General features: G+C 41.6%; 1 protein-coding gene across 4 annotated transcripts in view; it reads right to left on the bottom strand.

The window, feature by feature from the left end:
* wdr45b (WD repeat domain 45B) overlaps window positions 1–22,415 on the bottom strand; it is a 42,047-nt gene extending 19,632 nt beyond the window's left edge. The window contains exons 1-5 of one of the 4 annotated variants that reach the window (XM_041217205.1): window positions 22,260–22,415; window positions 7,582–7,677; window positions 6,310–6,411; window positions 5,033–5,120; window positions 1,624–1,718 (exon numbers count right to left, since the gene is read on the bottom strand). In XM_041217205.1, coding sequence (XP_041073139.1) covers window positions 1,624–1,718; window positions 5,033–5,120; window positions 6,310–6,411; window positions 7,582–7,677; window positions 22,260–22,326 — 448 coding nt within the window. In that variant the 5' untranslated portion in view covers window positions 22,327–22,415. The remainder of the gene's footprint in view (window positions 1–1,623; window positions 1,719–5,032; window positions 5,121–6,309; window positions 6,412–7,581; window positions 7,678–22,259) is intronic. The other 3 variants (XM_041217208.1, XM_041217206.1, XM_041217209.1) reach the window with 3 other exon arrangements.
* Between the last annotated feature and the right edge of the window lie 711 nt (window positions 22,416–23,126).

Raw genomic sequence — 23,126 nt, 5'->3', positions numbered from 1 at the left:
TGCTGAAATCTGCATTGTTGAAAGACTGTGAATTAAGACATAGCAAATCTAATATTCTACTAGGTGGAAGCTATCATACTTCACAAACCAACATTGTGGCTGGATTTGGATAATTTAAGCCTATCACGAGGTTTGTGTTTCACCACTGTGTATATAAATTTAAAAAAAACACTGACCACAGAACATCTGTGGTCTATTTGTGCGTGCTGCTGCTTGCCTTCTTACAATATATTTTACACATGGATGATATACAAAATAAGTTGCTTTCTCTAGCTTGGTATGTATTCTCTTTATACAATGTTTGACAAGTGATTAAAATAAGTTACACAGTGATTTATTAGCTCACCTAAACACATCAAGATCACAGTTCACTATACAGTTAAGAATGCAAATGTTGTCTTTTTTAACTAATTTACTACAAAAGATGACTTCTAGCAGTTGGTGAAATGTTTTCACTGATGTCAGAAACTATCAAAGTGGCAAAAGACAACACGTAGCAAACAATTTGCATAAAAATAGAAAGGCCACTTAATCAGCCTGAAAATACTTGCTGAAAAAAAACGTTTTTCAGTATTTTTCTTTTTAGTTCCTCTCTCCATTTAGGCTTCCTTGCATCATTACTCTTAGAAGATGAGCAGATAATCTATGCCCAGTCCTCTGTCAATACCCTTTTTATGAGGTAGAAAGCAACAGTCTAGCTCCAATTTTTAGTCTTTTGGACAAGCCCTTCTCCGGTCCCCTCAGGCAACAAAGCTGGGATTAGCAGCTCACATAGTAATGTTTTGAGCAGCAATCAAGCCAATGCTTCCAAAACTCCCATCAGGTTTCTTATTGCAGTTTTCAAAAAGGAGTCTTATTTATCAACAGCAATTTGGACAGTATAAAAATATTGAGAAGTTTATTTTCTTTTGCATGCCCTCATCCTTGAATCCTGTGCTAATCCTGGAAATTGTAATAAAGCCTCCATCAAGTTGTCCTTCACTCACTTCGAGAGTATATCCCACGTTCACTAATCCTTTTTAAATCAGCCCTTCAATTTTTAAGAATTAGTGTCCAACTCTCTTCTAAATTCTTCTAAGAATTCCATTATAGTAAAAAAGGAAGGGAAAAAAGCTGAATAAGGTGTTCCAGATGCAGTCTCATCAAGGCTGTAAACAACTTCAAAATCACAAATCAGTTCAAAATAGATGCCATTTTATTTGCTTTAACTGTCTGCAAACACTAAACCGACTTAATTGTATACAAATAAATTCAGTTCTCTCTGCTGTGTTATTACCTAAATCATATTAAATATTTACTCCACATTTTCACTTTCTGCCCCCTCTCATGACTTTACACTGATCATTGTTAGAATCAATTTTATTACAGAGATAGTCTATATCAATTCCTTGGAATTTTCAGTGATTAATACCACTGACCACCACGCCCAATCTGACGTCACCTGCAAACTCACCACAAGAATTTGTCAATACTTTTATATCCTGAATCTTGCTGAAAACCAAACTAGAATAGAGTTGAATTCTTCACTGCTACAGTTACCCATAGAAATTTATAACAATAATGAAAGATGTCAACAGTACAAGGAAAGCTCTGCGCTGAACCCTCTGATAAACACTAACTCACCTTTTGGGTTGTAACAGGTTTCAAATACATGTAGCTGATGAGGGTTGTGAGTGAATGTGAAGACTTTAATCATGGAATCCAGAACTACTACAATTCTGTAACAAAGAGAGAGTAAATAGCAGGGCAGGAAAAACATTCAATTGTACTTAAAGGCTTTTCGAAAGTCCAGGTAAACAATGTCAATCGGATTACATTTATCGATTAATTAAGTAACTTGTTCCAAAAAAAAAAGCTAAGAAACATCCATCTTTTTATGTTGAGGAATGCCTATGGCTCCTTCTTTTTCTCAGTGATCATAAGGGACATCTCTTAGGATCACTTCAAGCATCTTCCCAATGATGGATGACAGGTTGATGGTCCTGTGGTTCCTTGGCACTGATCTGTTACTTTTTGAAAACTGGAACAATGAGTTACCCTCCATCTAAAAAGGAATTATCCCATATTGCATAGAGCTATTGAAGTTATGCACAAACACTCTCAACACCTTCCCATCTCAGCACCTTTGGATGCATATCATTTGAACCCAAAGTCCTACCTATTTTGAGATTTCCTATTCTATCCAATTCCTATCTATTTGAATAGTGTCAAGCCTTCTCTACCATTCAGTTAGATCATGGTTAATCTGATAGTAACCTCAGCCCCATATTCCCCTATTCCCGATAGCCTATTACCCCTTTGCTTCACAAGAATCTAAACACCTCTGCCTTAAAAACATTCAAAGATTCTGCTTCCACCGCCTTTTCAGGGAGAGAGTTCCAAAGAATCACAACGATCAGAAAAAAATTTGCCTAATCTCTGTTTTAAATGGGTGACCCCTTATTTTTAAAGTGACCCCTCGTTCTAGATTCTCCCACAAGAGGAAATATCCTCTCCACATCCACCCCGTCAAGACCTCTCAGGATCTTATTTGTATCAAATTGCCTCTTCTAAACTCCAGCAGATATAAGCCTAGCCTGTCTAACCTTATCTCATAAGACAACCCGATCAATCCAGGTATTTCACTGGTAAATCTTCTCTGAACTGCTTCCAACACATTTACATCCTTCCTTAAATAAAGTGACCAATACTGTACACAGTACTCCAGATATGGTCTCACTAGTGCTCTGTATAACTGAAGCATAACCTCCCTACTTTTGTATTCAATTCCCCTCGCAATAAATGATAACATTCTATTCGCTTTCCTTATTAATTGCTGTGCCTGCATACTAGTCTTTTGAGATTCATGTACTAAGACACCCAGATCCCTCTGTATCTCGGAGCTCTGCAATCTCTCACCATTTAGACAATGCTTCTTTTTCATTCTGCCTGCCAAAATGGACGATTTCACATTTTCCCACCTTATACACCATTTGCCATATCTTTGCCCACTCACTTAACTTATGTCTTTTTGTAGCCTCCTTATATCCACTTCACAACTTACCTATCTTTGTGTCAACAAATTTAGCAACCATCAGTTCATCCAAGTCATTTAAGTAAATTGTAAACAATTGAGGTCCCAGCACTGATCCCTGCGGCATGCCATTTGTTACACCTTGCCAACCTGAAAAAGACCCATTTATGCCTACTTTCTGCTTCCTATTAGCCAGCCAATCTTCTAACCATGCCAATATATTATCCCCCTTACCATGAGCTTTTATTTTCTGCAATAACCTCTGATGTGGTACCTTATCAAATGCCTTCTAGAAATCTATGTACAGTACATCCACTGATTCCCCTTTATCCACTGCACATGTTACTTCCTCAAAAGACCTCCAATAAAGTCGGTTAAACATGATTTCCCTTTCACAAAAACATGTCACTCTGTCTGGTTACCTTGAACTTATCCAAGTGCCCTGTTATAACTTCTTTAATAATAGCTTCTAACATCTTTCTTATGATAGGTTAGGCTAACTGGCCTGAAGTTTCCCACTTTCTGTCTCCCTCCTTTTTCGAATAATGGAGTAATATTTGCTATCTTCCAATATAATGGGACCTTCCCTGAACCCAGAAAGTTTCAGAAAATTAAAATCAATGCATCAACTATCTCACTAGCCACTTATTTTACGACCCTAGGATGAAGTCCATCAGGACCTGGGCAGTTGTCAGCCCACAGCTCCAACAATTTACTCAGTACCACCTCTCTGGTGATTGTAATTTTCCTGAATTCCTCCCTCCCTTCCATTTCCTAATCTATAGCTGCTTCTAGGATGTTACTTGTATCCTGTATAGTGAAGACTGATGAAAAGTATCTGTTCAATTCATCTGCCACTTCCTTGTTTTCCATTAGCAATTCTCCAGACTCACTTTCTATAGGGTCAACGCTCACTTTGTTAATTTGTTTCTTTTTAAAATATTTATAGAAACTCTTACTATCCGTTTTTATATTTCTGGCTAGCTTTCTCTCGTACTCTAGTTTTTCCCTCCTCAATCTTTTTGTCGTTCTTTGCTGTTCCTTCAATTCTGTCCAATCTTCTGGCCTTCCACCCATCTTTGCACAATTATATACTTTTTAAGTTCAATACTACCTTTAACCTTTCCAATTAACCACGAATGGTATGTCCATCCCTTGGACTTTTTCTTACTCATTGGAATGTATTTTGGTCTGTGTATTCTGAAAAATCCCCTTAAAAGTTTGCTAATGCATCTCTATTAACCTATTCTTTAACCTAATTATCAATTCACTTAAGCCAGCTCTGCTTTCATGCCCTCTTAATTGCCCTTATTTAAAAAGTCTCAGACCTACTCTTCTCCACCTCAAACTGAAAGTAAAATTCAATCATATTACGGTCGCTGCTACCTAAGGGCTCCTTCACTATGGAGGTCATTAATTCATCCCAGCTCATTGCACAATACACCAGGTCTAGTTTTGCCTGCTCTCTGGTTGGTTCCAGAACATGCTGTTCTAAGAAGCTATCCTGGGAACATTCCATGAACTCCTCATCTAGGCTAACTTTGCCCATCTGACTTTTCAATTCTATATGTAGATGAAAATCTCTCTTTATTATCACCATGCCTTTCTAACAAGCTCCCATTATGCTCAATCCTATCATTTGGTTACTATTAGGGGGCCTGTACACGACTTCCACAAGTGACTTCTTGCCTTTATCATTTCTCATCTCTACTCAAACCGTTTCCACATCCTGGTTTCCTGAACTTAGGTCACCCCTCTCTATTATGCTAATGCAATGTTGGGAATGCATAAGCCATAATGCAAACTTCAAGGTCTAAGAGCATGAACTGAGTTGAACATGAACAGCCTTCCTCATGGTAATTCTTTTGTGATCTAGTTAAGTAAGAAATACAAAATGCTGACTGGAAATTCAGCAGTCTTCAATATTCAATTAAACATTGAATTTTAGACTTGGAACACATATGGGAAAAGAATAGAAAGCCAAATTTCAAGGAGGATGATTAAATTTCCAAAGGTTACCTGTCTCTCCGTAGTTTAACTGCTTTGACTTCAGTAGAAAATTCGATTTCAATAACAGTCTTCTTCTTTAAATCATCCCATATCATTACTGTAAAATACCACAGCATTTCGTCATTTCTTCTCAATATGAAATCAAGTCAATTCTACAAAATAAGCTTAACAGAATAATTATCCATCCTTTCTTCGGGAGCTTACAAGAAATGCAATTGCTGATCATCAAACTCTAGGCTGATCTTATTTCTTACTTGTTGCATTTCCCTTGCACCATTATCCTTTTGTTATTTACTCACACCATCTTCTACTTCCTCACAGGCCTTCCCTCTAGTTGTCCCTTCCCTCTAGTTGTCCCCTTAAAATATTAAATGTAACTTCCTGAAACATTCTGAAGAAGTTCTGGTGAAGAGTCATACGGACTCGAAACGTTAACTGTATTCCTCTCTGCAGATGCTGTAAGACCCACCGAGTTTTTCCAGGTATTTTTGTTTTTGTTCCTGAAACATTAACTTGGTTTCTCTTTCCACAGCCAGATCTGCTGAGTATTTCCAGCAATTCCTGCTTTTATTTTAATTTCAGATTTCTAGCATCAGCAGCATTTTGCTTTTGTTTTAATTAAGCCTGTCAGAGATTATTTTAACAATATGAGAATTGTGCATTACAGCCAAATTTTTAAAGAGGTGTTCAAGCTACACATATGGAGCAACAAGGGGCCTGCTGTCTTGTCTTAGAAAATTCATCTTGATATGGCAAAATGAATCAGTGAAAAAACACTTGGTATATGGTGAATTGAAAGATAAATTCCAGACAATACTGCAACACCTCTGTGAACCGAAATAAAAATTACAAAATTAAATTGTTTTTTGTTTTAAATTTCCCATTGATAATGCTGCATTTATTGTCCATTTCTACTTGCCCTGGGATGAGATGATCTTCTGGAATCATTGGTTCAGTGATACTTCAGAGTGCATTAATAGCTATTGTGGGATTACAGTCCCTGAAGGAGGCAAATAGTGAAACTGTTGAGTTTTAATTTAAATCTAGCAGCTTTAATGGTAATTTTCTCTGGTTCCAGAATATCAATTTTACAATTTGCCATGGTTTGATTATAACTCAGAATTGTTAGTCCAGTAGGATAACGACTGTACTGTTACACCCAAATGAAGTTGCATTTTAATTGAAGTCACAAACCATCCTAATATTTTTCAAAATGGCACAGCAGGTAAAGGGCATAGTCAACAAAAGGGTTAATCTCAATCACATTTCCCCTGACCAAGCTATACCTTTATTGGGAGGATACTTGGGCTTTTTACCACCTCCAACCAAAGCTAAGTAATTACATCGAAAAAGCATTTCAACATGACCAACTCCTCCTTCCATAAATTCTGCAAAAGAAAAAAAAAATCATAGTTGTTCAAATGTCGAATGGCACACAATAGACAGATTTACCGAAACAGTATCCAAATGAGTATAACAAAATAAATCAAGAATTACAATGCAACCTTCCTAGCACATTGTTACGCCAAATATCTATCATGCTTTTGCTCACTGATATATTGCACTTGGGACAGAAATGTCTGGCCTTGGAACTATAATATTTACACCTATTTATCTTAAGCAAGTGGAGGTCATGTGGTGCAGTGGGTGACGTCCCTGCCTCTAAGCTAAAAGTTTCAACCCACCCCAGGCTTTTTCTCCCCCTCCCCACTTCCAACAAATACCAATAACGGGAGGTAAGAATGGGTGTTTCCTGGTCAGCCATGTGATGGAAAGAACATTGGAGTCTCTACCATCACTAGCCATAGTCCCAAACTATATTATGCACGTAAAGTGTGCATTGCCACAGGAACTCAGGATTCAAGTGAACTGTAACACACCACCACCACCTTATACTAGAAGGCAGTCAAAATGTATCTGTACATCAAATCCAAAGAACTTGTTAATACTCAAATGCTGCATTGCAAAATTAAATACCATTGTCCTTTTAAGCTTGCATGTTGCTTAAAAAGTATCATTGTATGTCAATTAGTAAGAAGGGTAAAAGTTGGCAGCCAAGAGAGCACTATCTTGCTTCTCTTCAAATCCGTACCATGGCATCATTTATGACTGTTTGCAGGGCATGGTTTAGTATGTCTTCAAAACAGGGGACCCAACAATGGGGTAATATGTCATTACTTCTCCACAGGTCACTAGCAAGAAAGCTGCACTGTTGGCCTACACAGGTGCACTGAGAACTTGGCCAAGAAAAAGGAAACGAAACAGGTGGCACTGGCTGAGACAGATGCTTTCACTTGCTGCTGCCAGTGCTGTTGCCAAGAGAAGCCACATAAGACACCAGATTGTCTCTTGTCCCTCAGCTTGAACATTATTTTCCAAATGCACCTCTTGCTAAAATGTTTCACATCATTATCAACTGAGCATTTTTTAAAAATCTAGCTTCTCACAGATAGTTTAGATCATGGAGACAGAAATCAAAAGTTAACGTCTTATTTACGACAAAATTAATCTTAAACTCAACATTTGTAAAAGCAATAGTAATCACAAATCTGCATTACCTGACTGGCGATACGCCTCACCTTGTTTTTCCTTCTCCTTCAGTGGGTCAGTGTTATAGACTCGGAATCCATTTTCCATTCCACATGCAAAACAACCTGCAATCAAGAAACAAATCATTGAGAATATTCGTGCAACCCATAGTTCTGCGAAGGAACTTGTTAATTAAAAGCCTTGTTCATTTTTAAAAGCCAAGCAACAAGATGATGTTTTCATGATTGAAACAAAGTGGTCAAGACGCATCTTGGATTCAAAAGAACTTAGCAAGCACTCCTGAAACAACCAAAATGTAACCTACAGCCATGCATACATCACTGAACTGAGACCGTAATCATTTATGACAACCTACAAAAGAAATCTAAAGTTAAAAAGGGAAGGTAAAAAGCTGCAAATGTTTTAAGGATAGCACATTCTAATACTAGCGAAATGTTTTTAGGCTTTGCACAGCTACCATAGAACATTCCACAAAGCTGCCAGTGAAGGTAGGAATATTCAGGACAATAGGTTTTTTTTTAAATAAAGTGCAACCTCCACTTCTTTCCAGATCCAGGATTTAGATCAGAATTGGTCTCAGAATGCTGATCAGAGATAGGTTATGCTAGTCAGGAGGTTGTATTGTTAACTTCCAAAACCAATACTGAGCTCTGTTCCCCTCTCCATCTTAATTTTCTTACATTCTTATCTCTCAGGCTTATTAGCATCCTTTTTTGCCCCCCATTCTTTCATGGGATGAGCATCGCTGGCTAAGCCAATATTTATTGCTCATCCCTAATTGCCCTTCAGAAGATGGCCATGAGCTGCCTTCTTGAACCGCTGCAGTCCATGTAGTGTAGGTACACCCATGGTTCTGTTAGAGAGGGAGTTCCAGGATGTTGACCCAGTTACATGAAGGAATGGCAATATTTCCAAGTCAGGATGGTGATTGACTTGGAGGGGGAACTTCCAGGGGTGGTGTTCCCATGTATCTGCTGCCCTTGTCCTTCTAGATAGTAGCAGTCGTGGGTTTAGAAGGTGCTCTCTAAGAAGCCTTGGTGAGTTCCTGCAGTGCATCTTGTAGATGGTACACACTGCTGCCCCTGTGCATCGGTGGTGGAGGGAATGAATGTTTGTGGATGGGAAGCCAATCAAGCAGACTGTTTTGTCCTGGATGGTGTCAAGCTTCTTCAGTGTGGTTGGAGTTGCACTCATCCAGGCAAATGGAGAATATTCCATCACACTCCTGACTTGTGCCTTATAAATGGTGGACATGCTTTGGAGAGTCACTCATTGCAGGATTTTTAGCCTCTGACCTGCTCTTGTAGCCACAGTATTTATATGGCTACTCCCGTTTCCGGTCAATGGTAACCTCCAAGGTGTTGACAGTGGGGGATTGAGCGATGGTAATGCCACTGAATGTCATGGGGCAATGGCTAAATTCTCTCTTGTTGGAGATGGTCATTAGTGCCATACAAGTGCCAGGCAATGTTACTTGCCACTTGTCAGCTCAAGCCTGGATATTGCATTTGGACATGGACTGTTTCAGTATCTGAGGAGTCATGAATGGCGCTGAACATTGTTCAATCATCAGTGAACATTCCCACTTCTGACCATATGATGGAAGGAAGGTCATTAATGAAGCAGATGAAGATGTTTGGTCCTAGGACACTACTCTGAGGAACTTCTGCAGTGAAGTCCTGGAACCGAGACAATTGACCAACAACCACCACCATCTTTTCCTTTGACCTGGGTATAACTCCAACTCGGAGCATTCCTTCAACTGCCACAAGCATCAGGATGATTAGTCTCTCAGCTCAAACAAAGTAAACCAGAGATCCAGGCCCACTAAATGAGAGTGCCCCACTGGACATCAACCTAGATTTCAGAGTCAGATAATTTAGAGTAGGGTTTAAACCACACACTTTAACTCAAAGGCAAGAATCTTACCATTGAACCAAAGGCTCTCTCCACCTGCGCTTAGGATAAAAAGGTTAAATTATAGGTCAGGTTGCATCGACGAGGCTTTTGCTCCCTTGAATATAGAAGATTAAGAAGTGATCTAATGGAGATATTTAAGATGATCAAATAAGTTGATTGACAGAAAGAAACTACTTCCACTAGTGGGACAGCCCAGACAAGCAGGTCAATCCTAAAATTGAGAGTTTAGATGATCACAGGTGAGGTCAGAAAGCATTTCTTCACTCAAAAGAGTAGCAGAAACCTGAAATTCTATTCCCAAAAGCTGTAGCTAGCCCATTGAAAAACTCAAAACCGTAACCTCACTACAGACATCTAATCCCTTTAAACTGGCATCCCACCAGGAAAGCCCAAGGGCTCTCACTTCTACCTTGAAAGACCGACGCAACCAGTTCCCATCCACCACCCCCCATTGAACTTGTTCTTGCATTGAACCTATAGGGTCCTATCTATACCTGCTTTTCAATGGGAAATGAGGAACTTTTTGTTCCAGTTCTATTCAGTTTCCCTCTCACACCTCTTTCTGGTACCCTGATGACTGTATTAGTAATTCTTCCAGGTGAAGCAGTGATTTACTTACACTTCCAATTTAACACTATTGGCTTCTCACAGTGCAGTCTTCTCTACATGGAGGAGACCAAACATATTTAATGAGAGATTTGTGGGACATCCTCATTTAGTTTGCAAGCTTAACAGAGCTTCTGGGTGCAGGTCATTTTAATTCTCTGCCCCTCTCTCACTCAGGCCTCTCCATCCTTGACCTCCTACACTGCTTCCACAAAGCTCTACATAAGCGAGGGGAACAGCACCTCAACTTTCAATTCAGCCTTCTGGACTCAACAGCAAGTTGATGCAGTGGCATAGTGGTATTGTCAATGGACTAGTAATCCAGGGACCCAGGGTAATGCTCTGGGGACCTGGGTTTGAATCTCACCACAGCAGATGGTGAAATTTGAATCCAATAAATAACTGGAATTAAAAGTGTAATGATGACCATGAAACCATTGTTAATTGTCATAAAAACAAATCTGATTCACTAATGCCCTTTAGGGAAGGATAAATGTCAGCCTTACCTTGTCTGGTCTACATGTGACTCTAAACCCACAGCCATGTGATTAGCTCTTAACTGCCCTCTGAAATGGCCTAACAAGCCACTCAGTTGTATTAAACCACTAAAGAGTCAATAAAGAATGGAACGATTCAGGCCACCCAGCATCGACCTAGGCATCAGAAATGACAAGAGAAACTCAGCCCTGTGAACCCTGCAAAGTCCTCCTTGTTAATATCTGGGGGCTTGTGCCAAATTTGGGCAAGCTGTCTCACAGACTATTCAAGCAACAGCTTGACATAGTCATCCTCACAGAACTATACCTTAGAGAAAATGTCCCAGGCACCATTACCATCCTTAGGTTTTTCCTGTCACACTGGCAGGACAGAGCCAGCAGAGGTGGTATATTGAGGGAGAGAGTCAGGAGGGAGTTGCCTCTTAAGTTTCGTGGCATCAGGTCAAACATGGGCAAGGAAGCCTCCTGCTGATTACCGCATACTGCAATCCACCCCACCAGCTGGTGAATCAGTGCTTCTCCATGTTGTACACCATTTGGAAGAAGAACTGAGGGTGGTAAGGGCGCAGAGTGTAATCCGGGTGGGGGACTTCAATGTCCATCAACAAGGGTGGCTCGGTAGCATCACTACAGACGAGCTGGCTGAATGCTAAAGGACACAACTGCTAAACTGGGTCAACAGCAGGTGGTGAGGCAACTAGCAAGAGGGAAAACATACTTGACCTCATCCTCACCAACCTGCCTGCCACAGATGCATCTGCCCATAACAATGTCTGTAGGAGTGACCACTGCACAGACCTTGTGGAGACAAAGTCCCACCTTCACATTGAGGATACCCTCCATCGTGTTGTCTGGCACTACCACCATGCTAAGTGGGATAGATTTTGAACAGGTCTAGCAACTCAAGATTGAGCAACCATGAGGTGCGGCGTGCCATCAGCAGCAGCAGAATTGTACTTAACCACAATCTATAACCTTATGGCCTGGCACATCCCTCACTCTACCGTTACCATCAAGCCAGGGGATCAACCTTGGTTCAATGAAGAGTGCAGGAGGGCATGTCAGAAGAAGAACGAGGCTCAGGCATGCCTAAAATCAAGGTGTCAACCTGGTGAAGCTACAACATAGGACTACTTGCGTGCCAAACAGGAGCTGAATGGCCTACCCCGATCCTCTTAATGGTTTAGTACATACCAAGCCATTGGGGAACAAAACACCACAGTCACTGCACTTCAGCAAAATTAACAAGACTTAAGCATGCTTGGAACACTGACTCCCAATCTATAGTACAAATATATCAATACCTGGCTGACATGTTCATTTCCTACCTATACATAATGCACTGACCGCTTGACAGATTTGTTTCACAGTGGGTCAAAATCCTGAAACTCCTACCTACCTAACAGCATTGTAGGAACAACTACAAAAGGCAGTCTACAACCACCATGCACAAGGTTGCATGCTGGCCTTGGCAACAAGACCCAAACCCCAAGAATGACCAAGTATATTAGTAGATCAAGGCCTGCACTCAGTGTTGTCTGTTTACTGCAATACTAAAAGTCAGTGTCTCACATACATTAAAACAACTCATGAAATTAAACTATGCCACTCTGAAAACCAGCACACAACACTCCATCAAAATAATTTAATATCAATTTAACTGCAGATTTTAAGAAATTCTTAGTTATATCTTAATGAGTTAAATTGCCATTCCTTACAGCTCTAGTGAACAAGTTGGTATCCGGCTGCTTTAGGTCCCCACAACAAGGTTTCCAAGCTGGTAATGTGACTGCCATTAACTAATGTTTATCAACTCTCACAGATGCCAAGTAGCACTGTATAGATGGGTGCCTGCAGCTGAGTTTGCCCAAGTCCTCCCCCTGCTAATTCAGATGAGTAAAATCAAGGGCTCTGCACAAGAAACAGCAAGATCTTCTACAAAGGTTGGGGTTTTAAATTTTATATACAAATTACTTGCTAAGGTTTGAAGGAAAGCTTAACTTTGAAAGGACTCTCCCATTACAAGTGCCTGTATCATCATCTCTTAATAAACCAACAATTTCCAAAAAGTTACATTGCTTGCTTAGTTCATCATTTTTCCCAGGCAGCATCTGTCAAGCACGACCATTTCGCTGACTAGTTTATTTATGCTAAGGATTTTAATTGAACTTATATGGCTAGTAATCACAAAATACTTCCTCTATTTACTGAAATAATCCAAGCAAACCAACAGTTGAAACAAAAAAAACCCAAATAACCTCACATGAGCTCCATATGGAACTGTAACAGTTTGTGCTCAATACTTGCCTGAGCACGCTGTCGTGTTTGCTCCACATAAGAGTGTTTATGATGAACAGCAAACAAAATGCAATAGTTCAAGAACATGTATGACATCACAGAATGCAATTGGGAGAGGGAAGCAAATAAAATTCCACTAAATATTATACATTTTTAAACTGTTCCAATTTCATATGAGGAGATTAATGAATAGAGGTTGCTGTATGCAATGTTTCTTATTTCTGAAAACCACCTGTGGAAATCACTTAAGACTCCATTGCTCAGGAGTTATATGGTTCCCTTCATTTGGGACTATAGAAACAGGAGTGGGTCCCATGAGTTCTACCATTCAGATTGTTGCTGATCTTCAAAACAGAAAATTTACAGAAGGAAGCTATATGGCCCAACATACCCAAGCAGGGAAGATAATACACAGTCTAATCCCACTTTACAGCTCTTGGTCTGTAGTCCTATGGGTTATAATGCTTCCACGTTTTAATTATAATGAAGGATTCAGCCTTCACCATGCCTTCAAGCAGTGAGTTCCAGACCACCACCCTCAGGTGATAAAAACTTCCAAATTCTCTTTTATCCACATTTGATTTGTAACCTTTTAGTTTTTTTAAAAAATTAGGTAAAGAAAATTAGGTAAAGATATCAATCTCAAACCTAGAAAATTTGAATTGCTACATCTACAGGTTTTTGGGCAAGAGTTCCAGATTTCTACAACCCTGGGTGGAAAAAAATGCTTCCTGATTTCACCTTTAAGTGGTCTAATCTGGTCTTAATAATTTCATTCCCTTGCTCTGGATTCCCCAACGAGAGAAAATATTTTTGCTATATTCATGCTACTGTATGAATACAATTTGTTTGAAATTATCAAGCACCTTATGTAGTAAAAATTTCTCAAGGCCTTTTATAAAGGGGTAAACAAATCAATTTTATATTGAGCCAAACAATGACATATCAGGGCAGGCAGCTAAACATTTAAATCATAGGTAGGCTTCAAGGAGCATCTTCAAAGAGGAAGATGGCGATGTTTAGGGAAGGAATTTCAGAGCTCCTGGCCCAAGCAGCCAGAGGCACAACTGCCTATAGGGGCGCAGTGAAAATTGTAGATGTGCAAGAGCATAGAATTGGAGGAGCGCACAGAGATTTGGGAGAGTTGGGGGGGGGGGGGGGGGGGGGGGGGGGGGGGTGCAGAGTTCCAGAGATAGAGAGGTACAAGGCTATGAAGAGATGTGAAAACATGGATTTACCATGGCAAATTCACACAATGCTTAGGAAAGAAAATATGCAACAGAGAGCATAGCAGAAGACTGGACTTGGCACAGAACTGACCATTGTACTTTTCATTCCTCCATGGACAAATATATCTTACAATTCCGATAGACCAAAAGAAATGTTTTGGAAAAATTCACAGAGTTATTCCGATTTTTTTTTTAAATACAAGAACATCAATATTTTGAAAAAAATATACTGAATAACCCAGAGTAAAAGCTTATTTTTTGACAACTGCATTGTTGTAATTAAGTTCTGAGATTGTTTTAAGTTACTGCGCGCCAGAGCCTTTACAAGGAGTGACTGGCCAAAATTACTTGGTATTTTCCAATCATGGAAGATTCTTGCAGATCAGTTAATCTGTTTCTCTGGCTGCGATACTCAAGTTAGCAATCTGTCACCTCTGACCAACTAATGCAAGTGGCCGACTTAGGGGGGGGGGGGCGAAAGCCTCCCCAGATACTGAATACAGTTGCACACTGGAATAGCAATTCAAAGATTCTTTTAGATGGGTCCCCTACTGTCTTTGCACGCTCGCATTCCTTTTACAGGGCTGCTTATGTGATTAGAACTTTAATTTCCTCAAACTTGGGTTTCCTTTGACTGCATTCTATTCAAGTTGGTAAAATGGTGCTCACTCAAAGACAACAATGGATTTCATATCAACTTTTTTTGCAGTAAATTGCATGCATCAATATCCCCCCAAGACACAGTCTTGGCTTTGGAACTTACCAATTGTAAAAGTTTAAGATTGATTCATTTTCTTTGAGTGTTCAATTGTTATATGCATTTTAATAAAATCTACATTTCCATCACGTTGCCTCTTCACTTCTACCTTTCCTTCCCACTTTCTTGACCCTCATATTCAGCTTAAAGCCCATTTATAAATGACAATAGTCAGTTGCAATTAAGTGCAGTTTGATTTTGAAATGACAAATTGGTAATTTGTTGTATAATGTTCAAAATTAGTTAAACATTTGCAAATGAGTGATCAGATAATTGCAATGGAATAACCACATTCAGAGACATATGGCATAGATGACAATTACAGGAGTTTAAGCAGATAGCTGAATGATAAATGATCTACAAGAATCTGTGATGGATCAACTACTTTACATACATAAGATTAAAATACCCTAGTGCAATACTGCAATTCCACAAATGACTGTCCCAAATCAGCAAACATATTTTAGCACTTCATTTAAATGCAGCGTGAGAAGACGTCCTTTAATTATGCTGCTGAGGTGCCACAGAGACCATTATACTTTCATCTATGTGATACTGGTGCGAGAACAGGGAGTAAAACCAGCCAAATCTTGGAACTCCCTCCCTAACAGCACTCTGGGTGTACCTACACCACATGGGCTGTAGCAATTCAAGAAGACAGCTCACCACCACCTTCTCAAGGGCAATTAGGGATGGGTAATAAATACTGGCCTAGCCAGTGAAGCCCACATCCTGTGAATAAATAAGTAAAACTGACGATCACCAATAATTACAATCACAGGCTCAGCACCAAATACCATTTTAAATTAGTTTAAGTAAGTCCATCAGAGGGATGGTGCAAATGGTCCAACTAATTAAGGTACAGTACAGCTAGTGGCATAACCACTATTGTTACTTGGAGCCTCTACATGTAAATAATTGTATGTGCTATGAACATATTACTATAACACAAGTCTTTAGCAAATTCATGTTGCTGAATGTCACTGTTGGAAGCAAATAATGGCAAGGTTAACTACCAAGTGAGATAACGTGGATTTGTTTTACATTTGTACTGGATTCAAGTCTGCAACCAGCATATTTTTAAAAAGGACTTTTAAACCTGTGAAGACCCTGAACCTGCAGCAGTACTGAAATCAGCAATGTTAAAAAGAAACCATTAGCGTGCACAGCAAGTACTTGACTAAGGATACATTTATTAAAAGATAGAAATAAATTTGGATCAATTATTTCAGTACTAAATCTCGCCAGAACACTGTTACTGGCATATTAATTGTTTGTTGCTAATATGCTTTATATTTTTGAACTGTTGTTTAGAAACCACCCTACAACTTTTTAAAAAAAATTATATATGCATCTCACCTAACATGCGGCACAGGGAATAGGAACATTTGAAGACAGCATTGCCCATTTGTGATATCACAAACTTAGCAATGTCACATACTGCTGGGGTGCAGCAGTCTGCACTGTAAAAAAGCAACATAAAACAGCATGTTGTATACAAATACCTTCCTTCATATTCTTTTATAATCAGCTGAGTGCACCCCTTTAACAAGAAAGTGAGGAACATGGTGGAGCCTTAGAGAGAAGATGAGCGCAAGAAATTTCTATACACAGATTACAATGGATGTCTTCAGGGAGTGGAGCTGTCCAAGAGATGGTCAAGATACCATTAACAATGATGGCAAACCCAAAGTCCAAACCGTACCTTTAAATCACATCATATGATGAACACTGGTGAAATTTTAAAGGAATTTAAAGATTAGATTTATTGGTGCAGGATGGTCAGTTTGAATTGATGCCATGCCATTTCCTTAGAAAAAGTGAATGGATATGATTTGAAACCAGAAGCTTTTCTGTCACTTAGGTTTAATCATTCAAATTAGGGAAATGGTGGCATAATGGTAATGTCACTAGGCTAGTAATCCAGTAGGCCCAAGCTAATACCCTGTGGACATGGGTTCAATTCCCACCATGGCAGCTGGTAGAGTTTAGGTTCAATTAATAAATGTGGAATATAAAGCTAGTCTCAGTAATAGTGAGCATGAAACTATCGATTGTTGTAAAAGCCCATCCGGTTCACTAATGTCCTTTAGGGAAAGAAATCTGCCATCTTTACCTGGGCTGGTCTACATGTGCTGTGGGTCTGCAGTCAATGCAGTTGACTCAACGGCTCTCCGAAATAGCCCAGCAAATCACTCAGTTCAAGGACAATTAGTGATAGGCAACAAATGCTGGTCTTTCCAGAAATGCCTGCATCCCATGAAAGAATAACTAAACAACTTTGGTAGAGGCCACAGAAATAGTTGGAATGCAGGTTTACTGGTCAGTCTGCAACTAAGGGGCCATACAGCACAAAGTAAGTAAGAGGTGCATTTATTATAGCACCTTTTCCAACCTCAGGATGTCTCAAAGTGCCTCATAGTCAATCAAATGCTTTAGAAATGCAGTTACTGTTGTAATGTAGGAGGAAAAGGTAATCTGATTTTCAAATAACTTGCATTTATATAGCATCATTAATGTGAAAAAATCCAAGGTACTTCACAGAAACCTGATCTGATAAAAAAGCAACACTGAACCAAAGGAGATATTTGGAGGGGTAGGTAAAAATTGAGTCCATGATACCCTTATGGGGGAAGGTGGTGATGTAGTAGTGTCATTGGATCAGGAACCCAGAGTCCCAAGCTCATGCCATGGGGACACAGGTTCAAATCCAACCACGGCAGATGGTGACATTTAAATTCAATTAATAAAATCTGGAATTGGGAGGCAGTCTCAGTAATGATGACCATGAAGCCATCATCAATTGTCATAAAATTCCACCTGGTTCACTAATGTCCTTTAGAAGAGGAAATCTGCTGTCCTTATCTGGTCTGGCCTACGTATGACTCCAAGCCAACAGCAATGGGGTTGGCTTGTCCTCTGCAATAGCTTAGCAAGCATATCAAGGGCAATTAGGGATAAGCAAATGCTGGCCTTACTAGCAACACCCACATCCCACTAAAGAATAAAGAAAGAAATTAAAGTGTTTATTATTGGTGATACTGTATGAGTAAAATTGCACCCAATTATCACTCAACTCAAAGAATACTTGTTGATGGAAAGGAAAAAAAAGTTACCTTTAAAATGCTCAATTGTACGGGTTCATGGAAAATTTTATACTTCTGATTATGCAAATTAATTTGAGCCAAAACACAAAGCCTGACCTAGCCAGCATAATTGAGCCCAAAGCAAAAACCTTACCCCGTCATTTTAAACATCTGATGGTTTAAAACCTCCACCCTAGAAGAGCAACCACAAGTACTCACACAGTTTAAGGATGTCAGTGATTTGCTGCACCTGTCTTTGTGTTAAGTTCTGCTTGGGAATCTATGGCCGGCTGGTCACTTGTGGGAAGCCTCAGTCACTCAGATAAAAGCAAAAAACTGTGGATGCTGGAAATCGAAAACAAAAACAAAAATACCTGGAAAAACTCAGCAGGTCTGATAGCATCTGCGGAGAGGAACACAGTTAAAGTTTCGAGTCCGTATGACTCTTCAACAGAACTAAGGAAAAATAGAAAAGAGATGAAATATAAGCTGGTTTAAGGGGGGGGGGAACAAGTAGAGCTGGATAGAGGGCCAGTGATAGGTGGAGATAACCAAAAGATGTCATAGACAAAAGGACAAAGAGGTGTTGAAGCTGGTGATATTATCTAAGGATGTGATAATAAAGGTACAGATAGCCCTAGTGGGGGTGGGGGGGAGAAGGGATCAAAATAGGCTAAAAGGCAAAGATAAAACAATGGATGGAAATACATTTAAAAATAATGGAAATAGGTGGGAAAAGAAAAATCTCTATAAATTATTGGAAAAAAGGGGGATCGGAAAGGGGGTGGGGATGGAAGAGAGAGTTCATGATCTAAAATTGTTGAACTCAATATTCAGTCCGGAAAGCTGTAAAGTGCCGTGTCGGAAGATGAGGTCACTCACATTGGTAAAAGCACTATACTGAATTACAGCAGAGAGTCATTATACCAGACAAAATAAAGTTACTTTTCTGTTGTTTGGCTGTTCAACCTCTAACATAGATACTTCAAATAATACTTGGTCAGCTGGTTCTGCAAGCACGGCATTAAATTTTAGTTAGTGCAAACATCTCATAATTCTTTTTCCAATTGCATAAAGTTAATTTTTTTAGAACAAATCTTATTTACCTATATCTGTAATTTTACAATCCCAGCAACTATACAGATTGGGGGTGGGGGATGGGGTGAAGGAGTCAATGAACGTATTTAACAGGAGTACAGATCGCCCATTTGTAATGAGACTGACTTAATTTTAAACATTACCCATCTTGATTTATCTCCATAAAATACACCAGTTTTAAAAGGGTATTTCCAATCCTTACTTTTTGATCATACACCTTACTTTCAACATTTCCTGGATTGCAACAGCCAGCTCCAACCACACAACCTCTGAGGTTAAGGGGAAGCCAGCAGATCATGAGGAGACTGTACTTTCCCATAGGTGCAAGCAGCTTACATCTTACTGAGCTCAGGAAAACAAACAGTGCATTCATGGAGGGGTGGGGTTCACACCAGAAATGCACCTTTGTTGTTACTACATATCTCCTGGGTTTTTTTTTTAAAGCCACATCTATCGACATGCAGGAAACGGGGGACTCAGTCAGCAAGATGTCCAACCGTCATTTATGTCAAGGAACTGACCATTATTTAGACTGTTCGTCCTTTGTCCCTTAAGGGAGACATTTTGACTCATACTTTCAAGGCAGCCTGAGAGACTGATCCTAGGAGTCTCCAGGGCGAGTTTGAGCGATTTGAGTCGAGTCAGCCAGCAGAGAGATGATAATGTTGTGACTCTCTAGGTCACAAAAAATAAAAACGGGAGCTGGCCAATTGGCCCCTCAAACTTGCTCTGCAATTCAATGGCTGATCCAATTGCAACTTTAACTCAACCCACTCTCCAGCCTGCCCCTCATAACCCTTGACTTCTTTATAGATCAAAAATCTGTCTAACTCAGTCTTGAATATATTCAAAGACCTAGTCTCCACTGCTTTCTGAGGAAGAGAATTCTAAAGACTAAACCCCTTGAGAGAAATTCCTCATCTTCAGAATAAAAGCAGGGATGTGCTGCTGAGGCTTTATAAGGCTCTGGTCAGACCACATTTAGAATATTGTGAGCAATTTTGGGCCCTGTACCTCAGGAAGGATGTGCTGGCCCTGGAGAGGGTCCAGAGGAGGCTCACGAGAATGATCCCAGGAACGAAAGGCTTAACATATGAGAGACGTTTGACAACTCTGGGTCTATACACGATGGAGTTTAGAAGGATGAGGGGGGATCTGATTGAAACTTACAGAATACTGAAAGGCCTGGATAGAGTGGACGCGGGGAAGAAGTTTCCATTAGTAGGAGAGACTAGGACCCGAGAGCACAGCCTCAGAGTAAAGGTAAGACCTTTTGGAACAGAGATGAGGAGAAATTTCTTTAGCCAGAGAGTGGTGAATCTATGGAATTCATTGCCACGGAAGGCTGTGGAGGCCAGGCCATTGAGTGTATTTAAGAGTGAGATAGATAGGTTGTTGATTGGTAAGGGGATCAAAGGTTACAGGGAGAAGGCGGGAGAATGGGCTTGAGAAACTTATCAGCCATGATCGAATGGCGGAGCAGACTCGATGGGCCGAATGGCCTACTTTCTGCTCTTATGTCTTATGGTCTTATAAGTTGTAAACTTTAGTTGATTTTAAACCTCTGCCTCCATGCTATTATGGTCTCAAGGCCCTCCTCACCACCTCCTTTCATGTTGAAATCCTCCCCATCCCTGCTCTCAAGCTTACAAAATACCAAGGTGACCAGCTCTTATGAAATAAAATAAGGGACACTTCGACTGTGGGACCAGGGTAGCGGGTGCTGAGGGCTGTTAGAGCCGGTGGTTTTCATAATGGTGGGGGGGGTTTAAAATCAACAAAAACTTTCAACTTATCTCACTGAATCATAACATCATCATCTCTCTGTTGGCCAACTCACACTTGCAGTCCTGCTCAACTTACTAACTCAACCTGGAGACTCCCAGAATCCATCTCCCATAGGCTGCCCTTGAAATACAGGACAATAGGCATCCCTTAAGGGACGTGGGGCAAACAGTTAAAAGGAGGGACAATCCCTTAAAATACAGGATAATTGATCACCCTGCCAAACTCCACACATCCCTTGCATAGTCACCAGCAACCCCTTGGAAAGGGATGTGTGGCTTGGACATGGGCCTCAGTCACACCTGGTGCTGAGAGTCAGGCAAAGCCAGAGAGGAGAGACTCCCCTTTTCCCCTTGAGCCTCAGGGCCTGGTTTCAACACCACCACCCCCCCCTCCAGTCAACAACAGCCCCCAACCCCACCACCCACCACCCCCCCCAGTCAACAATAGCCCCCAACCCCACCACCCACCCCCCCCCAGTCAACAACAGCCCCCAACCCCACCACCCAGCCCCCCCCAGTCAACAACAGCCCCCAACCCCACCACCCAGCCCCCCCCAGTCAACAACAGCCCCCAACCCCACCACCCAGCCCCCCCCAGTCAACAACAGCCCCCAACCCCACCACCCAGCCCCCCCCAGTCAACAACAGCCCCCAACCCCACCACCCACCACCCAGTCAACAACAGCCCCCAACCCCACCACCCAGCCCTCCCCAGTCAATAACAGCCCCCAACCCCACCACCCCCCCAGTCAACAACAGCCCCCAACCTCACCACCCCCCCAAGTCAACAACAGCCCCCAACCTCACCACCCCCCCAAGTCAACAACAGCCCCCAACCTCACCACCCCCCCAAGTCAACAACAGCCCCCAACCTCACCACCCCCCCAAGTCAACAACAGCCCCCAACCTCACCACCCCCCCAAGTCAACAACAGCCCCCAACCTCACCACCCCCCCAAGTCAACAACAGCCCCCAACCTCACCACCCCCCCAAGTCAACAACAGCCCCCAACCTCACCACCCCCCCAAGTCAACAACAGCCCCCAACCTCACCACCCCCCCAAGTCAACAACAGCCCCCAACCTCACCACCCCCCCAAGTCAACAACAGCCCCCAACCTCACCACCCCCCCCAAGTCAACAACAGCCCCCAACCTCACCACCCCCCCAAGTCAACAACAGCCCCCAACCTCACCACCCCCCCAAGTCAACAACAGCCCCCAACCTCACCACCCCCCCAAGTCAACAACAGCCCCCAACCTCACCACCCCCCCAAGTCAACAACAGCCCCCAACCTCACCACCCCCCCAAGTCAACAACAGCCCCCAACCCCCCACCCCCCACCCACCCCAGTCAACACCAGCCACCGCCGCCCTGAGGCCGGGCCGGTTCCCCGGGCCGGGCACTCACCGTGGTCCTGGTTGAAGCCGGCGTACAGCAGGCCGTTGCCGTGCGGGTTGGCCGGCAGCAGATCCATCACCGTCCCCGCCTCCCTCTCTCTCTCTCCCCCTCCCTCCCGCCGGCCCGCCGAGCAAGCGGGCGCCCGTTCACTTCCGGCGCCAAGACGCTCCTCCAGCGCAACAAGTCAAACACCGAGCCAGCGATCCGCCATGGCATCCAAAGGAGCGCCGAACTGCTCGCTCCCTTTAAAGGGCCACCGCCCCCCACACACACACACACACACACACACTGACTGGTCACAGCAGCTTGGAAGCCTCACTCATTTGGGTTGAAAGATGTAACCCAACTGGATTGGGTCCAACCAGAATCACATAATTGTTCCGGCACACAGAAGGAGACCATTCAGCCCATCCAGTCTGCGCCAGCTCTCTGAGTGAGCAATTCTCTTGAGTGCCATTGCCCCGCTTTCTCGCCCTAACCCTGCACCTTCCTCCTTTCCAGCTAAGAGCCTAGTTCCCTTTTCAATGCTGCGATTGGACCCTGCCTCTTCCACACTCAGGCGGTGCTTTCCAGGACACAACCAGTCACTGCGTGTAAAAGTTTTTCCTCATGTCAGTTTTGCTTCTTTTACCAGTTACTTTAAATCTGTGCCCTAAAATGAAACATGTGTCTAAATTGATTTGCATTTTGTTTCACTCTTATTTGATCCAGAAATCTCACTCCTAACCTTAGTGTTCCTGCCATCCTTGGCGATAAATGGAATAATCTTATTATTTTCAGATTAGCTGCATTAGAGACTTAGCAAAATTAATTCATGACTACAATGAAGACAATAATTCAAGAGACAATTAATTGTCTCTTGGAATATAGGCTAAT

Source organism: Carcharodon carcharias, chromosome 22, assembly GCF_017639515.1.
Source record: "Carcharodon carcharias isolate sCarCar2 chromosome 22, sCarCar2.pri, whole genome shotgun sequence".
NCBI lineage: Eukaryota > Metazoa > Chordata > Chondrichthyes > Lamniformes > Lamnidae > Carcharodon > Carcharodon carcharias.
This window is presented reverse-complemented; position numbering and strand designations above follow the sequence as displayed.